We start from the raw sequence: 21650 nt of genomic DNA, 5'->3' as shown, positions 1-21650 counted from the left end.
CTCTCTCTCTCTCTCTCTCTCTCTCTCTCTCTCTCTCTCTCTCTCCCCCCCTCTAAATATACACACAAACACACATATACAATACATATTATAACGTATGGCTATATAGCTATAACTATATGTGTGTATATAGCTTATTGTCTCTCCATACATTTGAAATGCACACACACATCTATAATGTAGATCAAGATTAGATATTTCAATATGTCAAGAATCCATTATTTCAATAATGGAGATATTCCCTCCACCAAATAAAACAGCAATCCATCCCTAACTTAGGTAGACTATTCATTTAGTGAGCTCAGAAACATGTAACTTTTATGTTTTATTAATGTTGGGAAACAAGGGTCAGGGCTAGATGCAGGGCAGAAGCTGGGCCATGAAAAACAATAACCATAAGGGGTTCCCCCCCACTGCCAGGAAGTGGTGAAAGGGAGTGTAAGGGTTATGGGATTTAAAGATCTTCCATGCCCCATTGGACTTGCTGACGTAGCAGGAAGGGGCGGAGCAAGAGGAAGCGGAAGCCAAGCTAGCATTCCTGCGGTGGATGGCGGTGGTGGCGACGGTGGCAGCAGCAGCAGAGGCAGCGGCAGCGCAAAGCCCTTTTTGAGTTAGCCAGAATTTCTGCTAAGGACTCCTGCTGAGGACTGCCAGGGGCAGGAGCTGCTGGGAGCACGCTTCCCGGACGCTGGGTGGTTGCTGTGAGTGGGGAGAGGAGGACCTTTGCCTGAGGTAGCCTGTTCTGTTTTAAAGGCTTGAAAATGTGGGTGCTTTCTACTTTATCTACCTGTGCCAATGTCATAACTACTCTGATGGCTTTCACTTTCTGGTTTTGGGACTCAGTCTTTTGGTATCTTAATAAATTTTCTAGTTTATTCCCCCATGTGGCAAGCATGACGTATTTTGTGATGGATAATTATATCAGCATATTTGTAATCTTCATAGGCATTGTGAATATGGCATTGCTGATACAGGGAGCTTGTGAGTTCTTTTCAGGTCAAACTAATGAGGCTTCTCTAGGAAAGAAAATATGCTAATACTCCAGCAGCCCCTGCTCTATTCCTATTTTTTTCCTTTGAAGAATACAGAGGCTCTATTTGATTTCTAAATTGTCATGGGATTTTGCTAGGGTAGGTAACTGAAAATAAAACAAGAATGAATTTGCTTCCGAAGGAAAAAAAGCCCTGGTTTCAATGAGAAAACTCTGGTGGTGACAAGAATAGGGAAGGTAAAGTACATTGAGTTGAAATTAAATATTTTGTAAAGGAAGTCACCTGAAGAATTGACACACAAAGATGACAACAAAATCTATCATGAAGGTTGTTTACTCTATAAAAACATCTTTATCTAGCATTTAAATTGTGGAACATTCCAGTAGGCTCCTCTTAAAGAAGCATATCCTTTGTCCAGATCTGTGGGTTTGTTTGGTTTTTCTGTTTTTTAATATTTTCACAACTTTATTTGAGTATGATGGATTTCCTTTGTCATCCTATGTATTTTATTTTATGCACTTAAAACATTATTCTGAGAAGTGGTCCACAGGCTTCACCAGGCTTCCAAAGGGGACCAAGACACACAATGAGATTAAGAACTCCTATATTATACAAATTGGAGCTCACCCATGTATTCGAGGAGCTGATCTAAATTATTAGTATTTAATGGAACAACTCCCACTCAAAGCCTATTGCTTAGACTTGTGGACAGTGAGCCCTAAGATAAGCAAAGCAGAATTTAGAGTCAAATTCAAATTCATTCAAATTGTAGCTCTGGCATTTACTCTTTATATGACTCTGAGCAAATCACTTTACCCTTCTAGGCCTCAGTTTCCACATCTGTAAATGAGGGTATGCTTCTGATAACCTGTAAGGTCTCCTTCCATCTATATATAATTCTATAAGTAGAGAATATGTATTTGATACTTTCTCAGGGTCTCTCCTGCCTCTCTTTTCTGGGCATCTCTCCAGAATCCTATCCCCACAGGATCTAACTAGCTTGTCAAGCTTTCTTGAATCTGAATAGGAAGCTACTGAAAAAAAACAACATCTTCTAAATCAAAACAACTTAATCTCTATTGGTGGAACTTCAGGCACTATAATGGACTGTTGAAGAGAAAATTTTAAACAAGGACTCCCCCATAGTTCTCTTAAGGTCTTGTTACATGAGCAGTCATCTTTTCCTAAATTGGGACCCTCGTATTACCTCTTGGGAAGGAGTGTAGTTTACTGGAATAAACACTAGACTAAGAGGCACAGAGACCTGGGTCCTTAGTTCCATCTCTACCACTTTCTGGCTGTGTGACGTCAACCAGATCCCTCCATGTCTCTGGACTTTAATCTCTCAGCTATAAATTAAGGGGATTTGACCAGACCACAGGTTCTTAACCATTTTGGAGGGTTGTGGACCCCTTTGGCAGTCTGGTGAATCCTATGGGCCCCTTCTCAAAATAATGTTTTAAAATACATAAAGTAAGTAGGATTATGAAGGAAATATAATAATTATTATTTTTACAAAACAAGCTCACAGATGCCAGTTTTAGAACCCCTGGACTAGATTTGCCTCTAAAGTTCCCTCCAGTTCTAACAGTCTATGACAAACTAGGGAAAGTCAATATGGGGGAAAAAATCAATATGGATGCAAGTATATCCATATAATATTGTTCCCAGCTAATGATGTACTACAGAAGAAAGTCCTCAACATTATAACTAAATGTCTACAATAATATCCCCAAATCCACTCAAAACACATTTGGCCAATAGTTGACATCAGACCATCATAGTCTACACTTCTCCTCCTGCTCCCCTTCTCACCCTAAGCTTACCTTACCTCTACACTAGCAGCTTTTCCATCCTCAACCAATGCTCAGCTCCATTCCTGTAACATTGTTTCACTTAATAATCTGTTTTAGGAAGACAGTAAATGATCTTGGTTGAGATGTGCCTATATTTTTACCACTTTTATGAATCTCATACTCTTTCCTCCAGGTGGTGTGATCGAGGCATTTCCACCCGTTGAAAATGTCACCAACTTGATTGTGGATATGTTGATAGAGCCAACAGGAGAAATAAAGATGCTTTCAACAGGGGACCAGCTCCATGCAGATGGCCCTTTGCTCTCCTCTGGCAGCACCATGCCCCAATCATCAACTGATCCAGAGGCTCTCAACACATTATGTTTTCAAATAGGAAATGCCTGTAAAGATAGAGGCATCATTGGTTATATCTCTATTGACCTGGTGACCTTTATCCATCCAGAAACCTTGGAACAGCAGGTGAGTTTAACAAAGCCCTGTGAAATTTTGGAACACGTTATGACTTCCAACTTCCCATCATAGTACAACATAGAATAGGAGGGCTTAAGTACCTCTCAGATTCAGTAAACATCTGAGCAATCTGTTTCTCTAAATATGTCGTACACGTTGGTCAAGCCCATTACCTTTTTAGACCAAAGTTTAGACCCAAAGATATGAAGCCAGATGCCATAATCATACAGTGAAAATTGCCTGGATTAGCAACTTCATTCTATACTCAATAAGAAGTCTCAAAATATTTTTCCTACAGAGAAAATATTTTATGCTGCCCTGGGAATCAATAAGTCTGAAGTCTGTCCTAAAATACAAAATCTATCATTAGGATGGAGTCACAAGTCCTTATTTCTTTTCTATTCCTGGCATTACCAATGGTTTTCTTTGAGGCTTAAGATAAAGTCACTTTTAACCCTTCTGTACTTCATTTCTCTAGCTGTAAAATCCAATTTAAAATCTCAATTAGTAGCTTCTTCACACAGTTCTTTTCTTTTTTCTTTTTAAAAGCACATCTATGTGCATTTGTTTTAAGGTTAGATAATCGGATTCTTGCAACAGCATTTTATGCTATATCTTCACTGATGGTCTGGAATTTCAATCCTAAATGATGTTTCATGGAATCAGTTATGAGTTTGAAACCTAATCCACTATCTGTGAAAATATGGATAATTCATTTAAAATTCCAGGGCCTCAGTTTCCTTTTCTACAAAATGAAAGCATTGAGATTGATCTCTAAGGTCCCTCCCAGCTGTAAAAAACTATGATTCCCAACATTCATCCCAGCCATCTTCTGTGCATTTTAATCCAGCAAACATTTATTAGGTCCTGTGTTTAGTGCTAGGGGAAATAACAGGTTCAGGAAAACCCGCATGAAGTTTACATATCTAATAAAAGATCTTCACAGATAGCTATACAAACTAGTGCATTAGAAGGCATAAAACAAAGTACTATATAAGATCAGAAAGAGGTTTTCTACTTATATTTTAAAAGTATTTGTAACAACTTGGGGCAACCTACAGTTCTTATAGGGCTCCCTTGAAAATGCTGTCCCCAGATTCAAGTTATTCTGTAGACTCCTACACTCTCAAAATTGCAGCTTAGGAGCCCCCACTGCTGGCATTATATCTTCTGAACAAGAGGATGCAAGTATCTCAAAACAAAGGCATTTAATGGAATAGCATAGTAAGAAAAGTAGAGCTAAAACATCCTGAGTATAAACCTAGGCCACATTGTGCCACAAATATGCTGTTAATGGGAAGACTATCACATACAGGGAATATGCATAGCCAAGGTACACAGGTGGAGGAGCACCTCACACCTGTGATGCTTCAGGACCACCAAAGATTTTTGGCAGTATGACTGAGCTGTTACCTCTAAGACTACTTGCTGCTGGTTTCCTGTGAAGTTCAATCTTTGCCAAGAGCACTCTCTGTCAGATACTTAGTCTTTGTTGTGTGTTCTTTTCAACCAGTCTCTCACAGCTCCAGATCAAAATTATTCCTTTGTTTCAATGATCATTGCCAGGCCCAATGGACACATGGTTATGGAGGACCTCTCTGCTTCAAGCCTCTGGTTTTAGCTAAAGTTCTGTAAGCACAAGCAAGGTGGAATTTTTGTTGTTTTTTTTTTAGAGTTCAGTTTCCCAGGCTCAGGCTAAATTGTAAACATCTGAAGGATTAATGTCCTCTGAACCCTGATAATTCACAGCTCTGTTGAATCAAGTAGGTTTTGTGCCTTCTGGCTCTGAGCCAATCAGGGGCTGAGTCTTTGCTATATATTCTAGAAGGTTGGCATTTTGTTTTGGGGGTTTGCTCATGAGAAGGATCTTTTGATTTCTTGGTCAAGACTCTGAGTGGCAATTTGTTCAGAGCCCATGTCTGTGTTCCCTCAATCCAATGATGTATGTAAAGTGTATAGCAATATTGCTATGTCAGACAGCTGGAGCCCTATCTGTTGATCTTTGTGCTATTTTCTCTGCTTGTATTTTCTCCATGTTCAGAGTGCTGACCTTTCCCCTAAACTAGTGAATGTAATTCAAAATAGTTTTGTTAACCCCTTTTTTAGCAGTCTTTCCTTTAAAAGCAGATCAAAGAACCTGTGTTAGCAGGCCATCCTGGGCATGCTAGGGTGCTTTCTGTTACAAGTTCTTTCTTAAAGTATTATTTCTTCCTTTCAGGAAGAGTGGACACTTTTCATTAAAAGTTCTTAGACTTTTTCTACTACAGCTCTTCTAGAAAAAGACAGAAGGGGTAGCTAGATGGTACAGTGGAAAGAACACTGGCCCTGGGGTCCAGAGAATTTAAGTTCAAATCTGGCCTCAGATACCTACTAGCTCTGTGATCCTGGGCAAGTCACTTAACCCCAATTGCCTCAAAAAAAAGTCATTTTCCTTATTTAAAAAAAAAAGAAGAAAAAGACAAAAGCCTTAACATACTCAGTTATGACACTAATGAGGAAGCTCAATATCCCCACTCCCATAAAGATCAGTTTGTGCCCAGGGTTTTGGTTAAAATGGGAGTTTCTTCTTTTTCTATTTCCAGCCTCTAGCTTTAGCTGAAATTCTTATCTGGAATGCTATTTCTTCCTAAAAAGAGAAGATTCTTTTATTTTAAAACCATAAGGTTTTTTCTGCTATAGCACTTTTAGGAAAAAAAAAAAGTAAAAGCCCTAACATAATCAGTGATGACACTGGGGGAAAACTACTATCTGCCCCCATAAAGGTCAGTTTGTTCTTCAGGCTTTTGGCTAAAGTTGTTCTCTCTTACCACCTTCCCCTCTTAGATCTCTGCCTCCCTCCAAGACTCAGCTCAGGCACCACCTCCTGTGGAAGGTAGTTTCCTCTTTAGGAGAGTCTTTGGTCCCAGCACCGAGCTATTTAATCCATGAAACAACCACAAGACCTCTGTACTTGCCAGCTTCATTCTTATTTTTGTACTGTATCTGCTGGTCACTGAGGCATATGTCTTTGCTGGACTCCTTTTTGGCTTTACTTTGTAAATCTAGCACAGTGCTGTACTGTATAATCAATCAACCAACCAATCGATAAACATTTATTTCTATGTGCCAGCGAAGAACTTGGGGCACGCACAAAAAAAAAAGAAAAAAAGATTCTCTGTCTTACATTCTGATGGGGGAGCTAGCAAGTACTTAATATAGGAATCTATGAGATCTATGCAAAAGATAAAAGGTAACCCAAGAGGGAAAGGCACTAGCAACTTCAGGGAGAAGAAGGAGGAGAGGAGAGACCAGGAGAGGCCACCTACAGCCAGTGGTGCTTGAACTGAGTCTTGAAGAAAGCCAGGGATTCCAAGAGATAAAGGTGATGAGGGAGAGTCATCCAGGCATAGGGCACAGTTAAGGCAAAGGCACAGAGATGGGAGATGGCACATAGTGCAAGAAGAGCAGAAAACAGGCCAATATGCCTGAATTGTAGAGCACATTGAGAGATGTGATGTGTAAGAAAACTGCAAAGACAAGAAGGTGCCAGCATGAAAAGAGCTTTAAATACTAAATAAAGGGGTTTGTATTGGATCCTAGATGTGATAAAGAGCCACTAGTTTATTGAGTGGGAGGTTGAGGGGGTGGCATGGTCAGAACTGTGCTTAGGAGAATCACTTTAGCAGCTGGGTAGAGGATGAATTGGAATGGAAAGAGACATGAGGCAGGGAAAACAATTAGGACCCTATTGCAATGGTCCAAGCAAGAGATGATGGTGTACTTCAGCTAAGGTAACCTCCGTATGGGTATAGAGAAGGGGATATATATAGATATAGATATATGAAATGTTGTGGAAATCAAAATAAAATTTGGAAACTCCTTGGGTATATGGAATGAGTGAGAATGAGAAACTGAGGATGAGACCAAGGATATGAACTTTGGTGACTTAGGAAGAGGATGTTGCCCTGAAGAGTAATAAGGAAGTTCAAAAGAAAGGTAGGTTAGGGTGGAAAGGTAATGATTTTTCTTTGGGTCTAATCAAGCTTAAGATGCCTACTAGATGTCCTGTTCCAAATGTTCAAAAAGTAGCTGGTGACACAAGATTGGAAATCTGTAAAAAGGACTAGGGATGGATATATAGATCTGGGAGTCATCTGCATAGAGTTGATGAATGAACCTGTGAGAGCTGATGAGATTGCCCAGTGAAAGAGCGTAGAGAGAAGAAGGAAGGCTCAGGACAGCACTATTCCTGCAGTTAGTGGGCATGACATGGATGAAGACCCAATAAAGGAGCCTGAGAAGGAGTAGTCATACAGGTAGAGAGAGCAGTGGCACACATATGCTTCTTAAATGGATGAATGTTGAGTACTGGCAAGTAATATGTGCTCTGCTTCTACACTTAAAGGATGTGAAGGTCATGTCAGGGAAAACCTCCAGATGTGGAGTCACACAACTTGTATACCTACCTGTTAACCATGGGCAAGTTACTTCCCCTGTCTAGACCTTGATTTTGTCATCTGTAAAAGGCCTGGATGACCTTTAAGGTCCCTTTCAGCTTTCAGTCCTATGATCATGTAATTATTTGTAAAACCCTTGGTTTATTCTCTGGCAGTTTTGAAAATTGCCCACCATGCTCCTGTGCAAAGTGAGTGCTGTGATGTCTGTTGGTGTTCCAGATGGCCTGCTTTGCCAGCATAGAAGCAGCAAAATGATGTTCTGCATTATTTAACTGCTAAGTTTCATCATCAAGTTCTCTCTCCCTCTGTTTCTTCTATTCTCTTTAGCAAGGTAGAAAAAATAATAATAATAATGAGAAGGTAATGAAAGGCCTACCATTATGTCAAGGAAGACTAAAAGGTTGCTTTCTGTTGTATTTCTGTATAGATATATTTTCTGTCTTTATTATCCTATTGGTTTTTAACATTTAGTTACTTGCTATTAAAGCAAGATACACTTAGGTTAAGAGTTATTGCAATTGGAAGCATTTAGATTATTAGATAATCATAATTGTAATCCTCCTTAGTGTGTCATGTGGTTCAACTGATAATCTGATTCTGTAGATTAGAAAAGTTAAAAAAAATCCATAACTGCCTTCTTAGGAACTGTTTTGACAATGCAGAACCATAGACAAAATGAAATAATCTATTGTGTTTGTGTGTGCTTGTTTGTGATATAATAAGAATCAAACAGAGCCCAGCAAGTGTAGCACTCTTGGAAATAGATAATTTCAAAAGAGGTTAAACCTTTGCTCATGTTGTTGCCCCCTCTTCTCCCTCTCTCTGTCACACACACACACACACACACACACCTGGAATACATTTTCCTCTCCCCTCTGCCTAGTCAAACACTACCCATATTTCAAAAATTATTGCTTTCTCTACTCTTCAAACTTTGCTTCATCTTTCTCTAAACTGCCCCACAACGATTTAGTTTTTAATTATAGGTGCTATGTATGTCCCAGGAATTGTTCTGGGCAACACTGCTCCTGCCAATGAGAACTTTGCTCTGGAATTAATGATGTTGGGTTAATCAGGCCTCAAGTTCCCTAGATATGGATAGCTCTTTGATAAGGTCTGAACTAACCTGGTCCTGGGTATTCACTTTGCTCTCTGTAATATTGATTGCATAGAGGATGAGTGATTAATCCTCAGTCAGTTAATGCAACTGGATTTTTCTCTTGCACTTGGCTTTTAAAATAGTCAGGCAATAAACATTTTGCCAGGCTCTTAGAAGGGAGAGAGAAGGCATAGACAAATGAAGATAGCAAAGAAGAATTGGAAAATAAGGAAGAAAAAAGAGAACCATAGAAAGGAGGTCAGACTTGGCTCCCTGAAGGGAAACTTGAACAGTCATAGGGCTCCTCCAAAGAAAACACATGCACCTGAGAGCCAGTAATGGCAGCATATGGAGCTGGCAGGAAAGGTGATGGAAGAACAAGCAAAGGAAGTCCTAAGCCAAACTGGAGATGGAACAGAGGAGCAGCGGGGGTTAGAAACACAAAGGTGAAGGGGCAAACCCAGACACTGCTCTTCACTAGGGAGATAAGTGAAATGAGTTCACTATTTATCAAGAACTAACTTTATCCAGATAATGTAAACGCCTGGTTAAGGAGACCTCCTCAGTGCCAGAACAAAAGACTCATGGAGGGCAGGGGCCAGGGCTTGTGTCTCTAGGGTACTTTACAGATCAAAACCTATGACCCCAAGATCTAGGTTGGCCATACTTGCCTATTCCCTTTCAGGAAACTCAAGAAAAGTTAACAATACATCACTGCCTATATGCTGGACACTGCAGGGGATATAAAGGAGTAAAATAAATGGTACCTGCCCTCCAGTTATTTATAGTCTAGTTGGGGGTGGGGGAGACAGGATTAAAATATTTGCTAGGTTAAATAATCATAAAAGATTTAAGTAAATGGCAAGAGAAGACTGTCAAGTGACTTGACCAGAAAATGATTGCTATAATAGATTAGAGGCAACAATGGGTATTTCAGAGACACAGTATCAAATAGTGGAGGGAGGGCTATACTTAAAGCCAGGAAGATTGAAATTCAGACCCTGCCTCCCCACACTTACATAGGTAGCCACATGGCATCAGTTCTAGGAAGTTCAGGATACTGTTCCATCACATCATTAATCCTAGGGATGAGAGATTTGCAAAAATCTATTAAAAAAATTGCAAAAATTGCAAAAACTATTAAATCCACTTTTCAGAATGAAAAAACAAGACCAGCAGAGGTCTAATGACTTACTAAAGAAGTACACAAAGCAGTGTATTGCCAGGATTCATTTCAGTTATTTCTTTTCTTTTCCTTTTTCCTAGATCTCACTGCCTCTTTTTTCAAAAGTACAGAAGACATTCTCCAAAAAAGCACTATAAGATTTACATCTTATTATTAAAATATATATACACACATATGTATAAATATAAAATAAATATATATTATAAATATATAAATACATATGTGTGTATTTGTACATCCATACATATGTATATGTGCACATATACACATTATATAAAATACATGCACATAAAGGTTAACAGTATACCTCTAAATTAAAATTTAATAGGCCTTGGATATATATGGAATTGCCTATTATTTACTGTTTTTAAATTCTATGATAAGCACATAGTTAATCACAAGCTAATGCCTAGTGAAGGGAAAATAGACCCCAAAGGGTTTTAAAACATTAAAATAAAAGACTTGTACTTTTAAAAAGTCTACATCGATGTCAATGAGAGAAAACTGTAAAGGAAAAGAAAATGTACTGGGACACTGATGATGGTGATGATATATTACGCAGTGAAAATGACAAAGATTGCTTCTGTCACAGAACCAGACAACTAGCAGGAATCTTTGTCAGTCCAGTACAAGGCACTAGACTTAAGAGCAAAATTAAGGCTTCTACTTTAAACAAATGTGTTCACAGAATTCAGGACTGGATAATAAATCTTAAGTCTTGGCTAAAACTACAGACAAAGCCCATTCCTTTAGCCCCTGCCTGGACTAACCCATCCTACAAGTAGTTTTCTAGAAGTAGCTTTTAATATACATACATATATACATATATATATTATATCACCTTCATTTCTGAATATATTCTTCCCTGATTCCCTACCTAACAAGTCATCTTTTGTTTTTGTTGTGTTTTTTTTTTAAGTTAAGAAGGGGAGAAAAGAATGCTTGTTTTTCTTTTAAAGACCTGCTTTGGTAATGTCACTTCCCTTCTTAAAGGCCTGCTTTTAATCTCCTCATTTCCCTTCAAAGAAAATCCACACTTTTTTATCTTCATTTAAGGACCTTCTGATGGACTATACCAAGAGCAATCCCCTAGGAAGTGGTCAGTTGGGACAACCATTTCAGGTTCTACTTTCTCCCCTTTTCCCTGAAACCCCATCTCCACCACTGACTAGTGATTGAAAAATGACTTGGAAAAGGCATCTGGAGGAAAAGCAGAAAATGACTTCTAACTAGTGAAAGCCAGTGTGGACGCCTGGATTGGAGTCAGATAAAATGATTTTGTATACCAGTCCTGTTATTCGATGACCAGTGAGCTCTGAGACCTTGGGTAACTCACTTAACTTTTCTGGGGTCTTAATTTCATCTTTTACAAAATTAAGGGGTTGGACTAGCTGACTTCCAAAGTCTCTTCCAACTCTAAATCTTTTTGACAATTCAGCATGCAAGTTAATTTATGAATAATTTCTTTCTCCCTTAAAGGTTATCCTTTATGTTAATTTTAACCTGGTTTTACCTGTATAGTAGTGTTGGAAACACTGGGGTGATAGTGGCTGCAATGTGACTTACCTTGGTGTCCTTCCTAGTCCTACTTGCCTCTCCTGGGGAGAAGGCAGGGGTGGAATATGTCAGGATTAGACCTGAATTAGGAGTAAGTCAAATTAAAAGGGCCATAGAGCAAAACCGAACCTCAACCAAAACAATTTGAAGCTGTCAAGAGAGACTGACCAAGGTGGGGCAGGGCAAGTGGGAAGCAACTTAATGCTATAAAATTGTAAGGGAGAAAGGGCCTTCCTGACCACTCATGTCCTTTTCACCACTGTCAAACACCAATAATGAAGTGTAGTTGATTGTTACTTGCAACCAATGGGTCCCAATTTCCATGTTCACTACGTGGCATTGCATCCTGTCAAAGACTTAAGTATGATACGGTATTTGCACATGCTTCTATAGTTTCATAAATATATTTCACATGAATATATGCTGTATTTTGTTCATCTCTTCCACTAAACTCCAAACCCCCTGAGGTCTCTTGGGAGGCAAGCCTAGACAGCCTCAAGGTTCAGGTTCAGGACTGAATCAGATGCGGCCTTTATAGACCATCTAATAGTTAACAAAAGGAAATCTGTGTAGCCATAACTTGGAAAAGATATTCTTCAAGAATACCGATTTGATTCAGTTGGATACAGCCCTGTACCTCTATTAGTGTCCATGTTAGTACCCCAGTTAAAAGGGCATGTGTCAAACCTGAGAGACTAAAGCTAGGGACTTTTGCTGTTCTGGTGTTTGTATGTAGACACCAGGAGGAAGTTAAATAAATTAGAGGCCCAAGCCTCTAAGACCAAGTAAGTCTCAACAATCATTACCCCCTGGGGGAGATAGAAAGTTTAGATTGATTTGGTTCCTGCCCTCACAGAACATACAACCTAGTAAGGACATAAAGCACAGATAACTATATTACATGATCACATCATGTAATAAATTCATTAAAGATATGAAATGTCAGCTCTGAGGATGAAGATAATTACCAGTTGGGTTATCAGGAGACTTACAGGAAGAACTAGTATTTGATTTGGGTTTTGAAGGAGGGGTAGCAATCCAGCCAGAAAAAAGGGAGTATAGGATGACATTCTGTGCAGGAAGATTTGGCAAGCTCCGGATTTCAAGAAATAAAGACATACCTTATCTTACTCCAGTCCTGAACGTGAGCCATGAGGTTGTCCTGAGTCAGGCTTGTCTCACAAGAAAGCTCAGGAAATTTAGAGTTTAGTTGGGGAGATTAAAAAAAATACAGCATGGGGCAGCTAGGTGGTACAGTGAATAGATGCACCAGCCCTGGAGTCAGGAGGACCTAAGTTCAAATATGGCATCAGACACTTAACACAAAAAACTAGCCATGTCACCTTGGGTAAGTCACATAACCCCAACTGCCCTACCTTCCCCCTCCAAAAAAAAATATAGCATATCATCACATGAAATATATGTATGAAACTGAAGAAGCATGTGTAAATATTATATCATACATAAATCTTGGATAGTGGTGGACATAGAGATTGGAATGCATCAATTGGTATACCTTCCTAGACTATACAGTATCTACCTACAGTGTTTGTTGAACAATATACAAGCTATGTATTTACTCAGTTGTACCAAGAGGGTATAAGATAGGCACACCCTCTGCTTTATTATCATCCTGGGTGCTGACTTTGACCTGACTCAGGGAAGTAAACCTTCATCTATATATAAATAAAATACAGGTAACCAAATGGGTTGGGACCCTCACCCAGTTCCCTATGGTCCATAGATATTAGGGTTTATGTTGTTTTATATTGAGGTAGACAAAAAGAGCTGGTTGCTTCACTCTAGGGTAAGGAAATCCCAGATACCTCTGAACACAAGAGTTATGAGAAGTCTTCTATGAGGCTAAGCACAAGGATTGATAGAATTCCTTTGGAAACACAGGATGCACTCATGAATGTCCATCAGTCACTAACTATTCCTATCTGCATGTTACTTCTTGTCCCCTAGGGAAAAGGTGGTCTGGTCTAACTGGCTCGAATCAGGTAGAAAACACAGAGTAATTCAAATGACAGAGAACGTTTGAGTTTAACAGAGTAGAGTGCATGAAGAGGAGAAATATGAGATGAGAATGGAAAGGCAGGGTATCACTAGACTGTAGAGGGCCTTGAATTCCATACAAAGGAGCTTTAACTTTCCTCCCAAGGCAGGAGAAATCTGCTGAAGATGTTTGAGCAGGAGATCATCATGACCAGATCTGTGCATAAGGTGGACCAGATCTAAGCATTTGACAGTGGTATAAAGGATAGATTGGAAGAGGGATAAGAATGGAGAGAAGAAAATCTTGCAGGTATTTTGCACACAGAAAGTATTTAACAAATGTCTGTAGAATTTTATAGAATTGCTGATTGAAATGCAATGAACTTAATAAAGTAATAGCATTTGTTTAAGTTTCAGGAGTCTTGGTAGAAATGGCTAAATTAAATAATAACAATAATATGGTTACAAAGTGTTTTCACATCCATTACTAGACTATAAACTCCATGAGGGCAGGCATCATACTTTTTTGTTTCCCTTTTTGCACTTTACACAATGCACACAGTAAGTGCTTAAAAATTTTGTTGAGTGAATGAATGATCTGATCTGTTTCTCACATTACTCAGTGAGATTGGTAGGACAGGGATTATTATCCTCATTTTTACGATGAGAAACCTGAGATTCAGAGGTCAAATAACTTGTTGAAGGTCACAACTGCAACTGAAAGTGCCTTGTATCTATTGATCCAAAAGATGGATTTATGTGGGAAAGCAAACAAATGCACTTCGAATGCCCAATTGGTTTTCCTGAACCACCCACCAGAAGCAGAAGCTAGTGCCTTCCCTGAGATTCCTTTCCCCTTTCAGAAAGGTTGGCCTGCAGGGTATGTAAAACTGGGCAACAGCCTGTCTGAAAGGAGAAATTGGAATGGCCACTGAAAGAATTCTGTCAACATTTGACAGAGATTTAAAGAACAGATGGAGCCATTACCTTCTAGCTGGTCAAAAACCTGTTTGCAAATCAAAAACAAACAAACAAAAAATAACCCTGAAACCTGAAATTCCTCAGCAAAGCCCCCATCATTCAGCATTTGGACAAGGACCTTTAGCCCCACAGGGAGGAAGATGGCAGCCCCATATATTAGCATATGGCTATCAAGGGGGTAAACATAAGATTTCCTATACTCAATGATAAACCTTGGGCTTCTGCCTTGTTTCACTTTCTCCTTTTCCTCATAGCATAAGTTGAAATTTCCCACTTTTGCCAAATCCTCCCCGTGCAGCTTTTTTACTTAATTAAATATATAGGCAATTACTGACACCATCTGTCTTATTATGAAAAAGAACAAGAAGTGTCACAAAAGATTGTGCTTTGGAAAGGATTCTATTTTTAGGCAAATGAGAAATCTTGCTGTTACACTATTGTCATGTGAATTTTACAGTAGTCCCTTGATTTGTCATCAGGGAGGCATGAGAAATTATGGGTCTTAGACCTGCCTTAAAAGTTGTGGGATTTTTGTTGTGATTTTTAAAGAAAATATCAAGTAATCTATTGCTTTTTCAGCAAAACAAAAACTTAAACATGTCATTAAACATCTGTTACTAGTACAGTGTAACAGAACATTTAAAATACTTTAAAGTCCCTGAAAACCTTTATAAAGTTACATGAATCTTTTGCATAAATAGAATTGTTTAAGCAATGAGCAAATCCTTTTAAGCATGTATTTCACTTTTCTAAACATTGTGTAAACATTTGGGGCTTAATTCCTCAAGCCCTTATAAATAAATAAAAAGACTGATTTCTTGAAGGAGTCAGTACTATGCTATTTAACTAATAAAGCTCATTAGAGGTGCGATCAGCAGAAGTGACCGTGTTCATCTCTGATTATTATTATTATTTTAGCTTTCAGGTACTAGAGCAGAAATCAATAAATTTGGATTCAAGTCCAAGCTCCATCTCTGACTAGCTATGGGACCTATTTAAATATCTTTAGGCCCCCATTTTCCCATCTGTAAATTAAGGATAGTAATCCTTGCCCTACTCACCCTACAGGGCTACTGCCAGTGCTAGTGAGATAACCAATGTGAAAGTGCTTAAAACACTTGAAGAACTTTACAAAAATGCAAGGTGGTGTTATATCACCATTAATGGTGAGTCCCAAGCCATAAATGCCTTGTAAACTAGCAAGGAAATCCAATTTGATCTACTGATAGCATGCTTTCTTGAAGAAAGTGCCCAGTCCCTCTCCCTTCTTCATGTATCCACAACTGTGATGAAAGGCAGTGACCAATCTGCCCAATAAAACCGGAAAGGTACCTCACCCCAGAATTTGCTTCCGGGTTTCAGAATTCCCAAGGCAAGTTTTATCTTGACTGACATGGACCATCACTGTAAACAAGGAGCATGCTGGTCAGCTGAGTAGTTTTTTAAAATTACATTTTATTTTTAAATTTTCACATTAAATATCAGAAAAAACCAACTAAAATTATATTTAAATTAATTTAAATACATAAACTATGATAACTTTTCAGTCACTCCTTTTAAGTTTCTCTTACAATTCTTCATTTATTCATTTTGGTTCATGTTTCTTTACATATAGTCATGGTTAGTATGTACTCCATTCTTCTGGTTTTCCTTTTTCTTCCCATTTAACATTATTTCAAAATTCTCTTTCAAATTTGTGTATTCCTCATGCTTATTGGTCTTCATGGCAACATTATAAAATCACAGATTAATGTATCACAATTTATTCAACTTATGATCGAATTAAAGATTGCTTCCAGAACTGTCTTTTACAATTCTCTAATTCTTTAAGGATGATAATAAGCCTTGTTGGGTGCATATTGAGTCATTTTCAATTTATGTACTTAACTTGATTCTGAGGGGGAAAAAATCGTTCAAAATGAAGGGAAGCAGAACACCCTGGTTTCATTTCTCCACTTTAGCCTAGCCAATGTCAATAGCAAGAGATATCTCTTATAATCCACTTTTCCCTAAAATCTCCCTAGCTGTGCTCTTGGTGGGTCCCTAAGAATTATCACAATAGGAGCTTTTGGCATTCTACCTCAGGTAAAAGAAATATCTGCATGGCCCTGCTTGTATCACCCTCATTCTGATGGCAGAGTCAGGAGCCAAAAGGATTTCAATAAACTAGAACACTGAACCATATCTAATAAGATGAAATTTTAATAGGGTTGTCCTATAGGCAGAAGGGAGCCACTGAAGGTTTTTGAGCAGCAGAGTGGCATGTAAAGGACCTATGCATCAGGAAAGCTAACATTTGGCAACAATGTATGATATGGATTAGAGTCAAGGAGAGACAGGAAGCTGGGAGACCATCAAGAAGGCTACTGTAACTAAATAACTACTATATAAGAGCATATAATAGACAGCAGTAATACATAGAATAGATTCAGAGACCAGATTTGTAAGCCATTTGTTGCTGATTGTTAGGAAACTTTTACCTTCCTTGAATATAGTTTTTGGAAAGAGAACAGGAAAAGCTCAGAGATATAACTTCAGATACCAGTTGAAATAATGATAATAATAATAATAATAATAATAATAACTAGCATTCCTTATAACCCCTACTATGTGCCAGGCACTGTGCTAAGCCCATTACAAATAGCATCTTATGGGAAGTAGGTACTATTATTATCCCCATTTTACAGATGGGGAAACTGAGGCACAGAGCAGTTAAGTGACTTGCCCAAGATTGCACAGCTAGTAAACTGCTTGAAGCCAGATTTGAACTCAGGTCTTCCTGACTTCAGGCCCAGCACTCTAAACACTATACTACCTAGCTACCTATTACCTACCTTGGTACTACGACTCATTTTCTATTTCATAAAACTTCACAGTTTTCTTTTGCAAATATAGCAATAGTAATGATGCCTGGGGCCAATCTCAAATCTCAGTCAGATCACCAGTCTTATTTTTCCTGGTACTGTTGACTTATACTGGCTAAGTCACTAGACTAACAGCCTTTACTAGGGAAGACCTCAGCTGGAGAGGTCCTTATCTCACCTGCATAAGTACATCTCTTCCAACCCTGGGGCCATGTATTTGTGCCAGTCACTTAACCTCTCTTAGTCTCAGTTTCCTCATCCATAAAATCTGGATAATAACCACACCCACTTTCTGAGGTTGTTATGAGAACCAAATGAGTTAATATATTAAAACACCGTGCACATCTTAAAGTGCCTTATAAATGTTAGCTTTTTTCTTTTTAATTCTACATTTCCACAACTTTTGAAAGGGCCTCTTCTTCTGACAAGCCATTGTCTACCCTCTACCTATGGAGGGTAGTTGATCCCCACTCAAAAGAAACCACTATTACTGTATGTCATGTGCTTTCTTTATCAAATGGGACAGCCTGAAATAATTCTCCCTGATAGCAGCTATATAGCAAGTGTTTTTCTACTTTGAAAATCTATACAAAACCCCTTTGGAGATCATTTGTAGTATCATTAAAAGAACAGCTCTGAACTAAGGAAATCATTTACCAATCCTGACATTTATGTGTTTAAATTAAAGATTGAGAATAACTATATTACAGTATGGAATTACTATATTGAATTGCTATCGAAGCACCATATAGAATTACTAAACCTGGAAACCTGTAATAGGCTTATAAAAATGGTGTTTACATGTTTATTATAGTTCAGTATTCAATGTCAAAATGAGAGAGTAAATTCAACAAAGTACATAATGAGGAACAATGAGGAAAAGGTATTTTTAAAGACATCTTTATGACTTGGCATCTTCTGGAATACAAATCATTTCAATGTTCAGACCATCCATTTAGAGGGACAGTGAGAAGAAAGACATAGAGGTAGGGGGAGAGATGAAAGACTTGATGAAAAGATGAAAAAAATAAGAGTCTTCAAAATACTTGACATCAATTTTTTTTTCTTGGTACTTAAATTAGTGGCTATAGAACAAGGTTTAAGTTTTGAGATTTCCCATTCAAAGTTAATTTTAAATAAAAATTGATGTGTCAGTGAATTTCAGGCAAATACAGATACCTCTTATTGATAATAAGCAAATAGAAAATGACATTACTTCTGATAAGCATCAGTATAAGTATGAAAGATTTTCCCACAATTCAGAGAATTAATAAAATCACATCTAGCCCAAAGTATAAATAAATTAGAATCCCCTCTACAACTTCCCCCCAAAGAGATCATTCACTTAATGACTTTCAGTGATGAAATATTCACTGATCCCTGAGGCAATCCAACATGTTGGACCCTACCTTTGGGTTATCTGCAAATTTGACAGTGGTGATATGTATGTTTTCATTCAAATCAATGATAAAAATGATGAACAGGATATGACCAAATGAATACTCAGGCCACTCAAGGACTCCCTTCAAATTGATATCAAGCCATTAATAGCTATACTTTATATTAAACTGATTTTTAATTTGTTCAGCTGTACTATCACCAGCCCACATATTTTCATCCTTATCCTCAAGGATAACTAGAGAAAATAGGCAGCTAGGTGGTGTGGTAGTAAAACACTGGGTTTAAATGCAGGGATGGGGAACCTGTAGTCTCAAGACCACATGGGACAGGGGCAGAGACAAGATGGTTGAGTGGAAACAAGACTTTTGCAGCACTGGCTTCCACCTCCCCCAATTCATGTAAAAAATGACTCTAGACAAACTTTGGAGCTACAGAACCCACAAAATGACAGAGAGAAGCTAACCTCCCACTGAAGACAGCCCTGCAGGCTGGCAGAAAGGGGCAAGCACAGCACTCTTGGAGCAGAACACAGCCCCATGTGAGCTGGAGGTTTTAGCTCCAGGGCGGACTGACCAGCACCTACTGGAGGGACTTCAGATCACCAGCAGCTGTGGCAGTTTCCAGAATTATCAACCCATAGATGCCAAAGACAAAGTGAGAGGTCAGTGTAGATTTTGCAGGAACAGGGAGTTCAGGAGTGTAATCTGGCCTTTGCCCCCCAGGCCGACAAGCAGCTGAGGCTCTGTGGCCATGCTGCTTCAGAGCTCCTGGCCTGCAGATTGTAGGGGGACCAAGTGGCCAGTCTGAGAGGTAATCACTCTTGCTTTGACCTGCTTGGATCGGGATCACTGTCTAGGGTGCAGGTCCTGGGGTGTGTGAATAGTTTGCCAGAGCATGTTGAGGCTTCAGAGAGGGCACCCAACTAAAAGCTCCAGCAGCTGCAAAAAACCCAACAACTGGGATAAAGCTCCCCTTTCTGGTAGCAGAGTTCTACTGTGGCAAAAGGCTCAAAAGTCAAGTAATTGAGGGGCAACATGAGCAGCAAAGGAAGCAAAGCAAACAGAGCAATCCAACATTAGACTCCTATTTTGGGGACAAAAAGGAGCAAAGCATGGAACAGGAGGAAGACAGTGAAGTCGGAGCTCCTGCACCAAAAGCTTCCAAGAAAAATATGAGCTGGTTACAGGCCATAGAGGGGCTTTAAAAGGATTTTGAAAACCAAATGAGAAAAGTGGAGGAAAAATTGGGAAGAGAAATGAGAATGATGCAAGAAAATTATGAAAGGAGAGTCAACAACCTGACTAAAAAAAAATAACATCTTAAAAATAGACTAACTCAGATGGCAAAAGAGGCTCAAAAAGGCAATGAGGAGAAAAATGCCTTAAAAAGCCAAATTTGTCAGATGGAAAAAGAATCTCAAAAGCTCACTGAAGAGAATCATTCTTTCATAATTAGATTGGAGCAAGTGGAAGCTAGTGACTTTATGAGAAATCAAAATACTATTAAACAGATCCAAACAAATAAAAAAAACAGAAGGCAATGTGAAATATCTCATTGGGAAAACCACTGAAATGGAAAATAAATCCAGGAGAGATAATTTAAAAATTATTGGACTACCTGAAAGTCATGATCAAAAAAAGAACCTAGAAATCATCCTTCAAGAATTTCTCAAGGAAAATTGCCCTAATGTTTTAGAACCAGAGGGCAAAATAGAGGTTGAAATAATCCAGCAATCACCTCCTGAAAAAGATCCCAAAAAGAAAACTCCTAGGAATATTATAGCCAGGTTCCGGGATTTCCAGATCAAGGAGAAACTATTACAAGCAGCCAGGAAGAAACAATTTCAATATTGTGGAAACACAATCAGGATAACACAGGATCTGGCAGCTTCTACTTGAGAGATTGAAGGGCTTTGAATATGATATTCCGGAGGTCAAAGGAGCTGGGATTAAAACCAAGAGTCACCTACCCAGCAAAACTGAGTATCATGTTTCAGGGGAAAATATGGTCATTCAGTGGAATAGAGGACTTTCCAGCATTCTTGATGAAAAAACCAGAGTTGAATAGAAAATTTGACATTCAGATACAAGAAGCAAGAGAAGCATGAGAAGGTAAACAGGGAAAAGAAATCATAAGGAACTTATCAAAGTTGAACAATTTACATTCCTACATGGAAAAACAATAATTGTAACTTATGAAACTTTTCTCAGTATGTGAATAGTTGAAGGGAATAGAAATGTATGTATGTGTGTATATATATGTGTGTGTGTGTGTGTGTGTATACATACATATATGTCTATATATGAGGGTATATGGGCATGTGAATACATATGTGAGTGTGTGTATATATGTGTACAGGTATACATAGACAAAAGGCACAGGACCAATTGAATAGGAAGGGATGATACTTAAAAGGTGAAATTAAGAGGTGAGAGAGGAATATAATGAGAGGAGATGGGGAGAGACAGAATGGGGTAAATTATCTCATATAGAAGAGGCTAGGGAAAACTGTTATAATGGAGGGGAAGAACAGAGGGCAAAAGGGAATTAGTCAACCTTATTCTCATTGAATTTGGCCCAGGGAGGGAATGACATACTCACTAAATAGGGTATCTCACCCTACAGGAGAGTTGGGGGGAAGGGGATGAGAGGGGGGATAATGGAAGGGAGGGCAGGCTGGGGGGCAGGGAAGTTGGAAGTACCCACTTTTGAAAAGGGACAGGATCAAAGTAGAGAATGGAACAAGTAGGGGGCAGGATAGGATGGAGGGAAATATAGCCAGTCTTTCACAATATATCCACTATGGAAATGTTTTGCTTAGCTACACATGTACAACCTATATTTAATTGCTTATCTTCCCAGTAAGGGT

At 38.7% G+C, this 21650-nt stretch overlaps 1 protein-coding gene across 1 annotated transcript in view; it reads left to right on the top strand.

Moving 5' to 3' along the window:
* Positions 1–21650, top strand: part of IQCH (IQ motif containing H) — a 141599-nt gene that overhangs the window by 63486 nt on the left and 56463 nt on the right. The window contains exon 7 of the mRNA XM_069097512.1: positions 2982–3268. Coding sequence (XP_068953613.1) covers positions 2982–3268 — 287 coding nt within the window. The remainder of the gene's footprint in view (positions 1–2981; positions 3269–21650) is intronic.

The sequence above is a fragment of the Petaurus breviceps genome, unplaced genomic scaffold, assembly GCF_028583685.1.
Source record: "Petaurus breviceps papuanus isolate PSGF00001 unplaced genomic scaffold, PetGlider_PUasm1.0 37, whole genome shotgun sequence".
Lineage (NCBI taxonomy): Eukaryota > Metazoa > Chordata > Mammalia > Diprotodontia > Petauridae > Petaurus > Petaurus breviceps.
The sequence above is the reverse complement of the archived record's forward strand: the minus strand, read 5'-3'. Positions and strand labels throughout refer to the sequence as shown.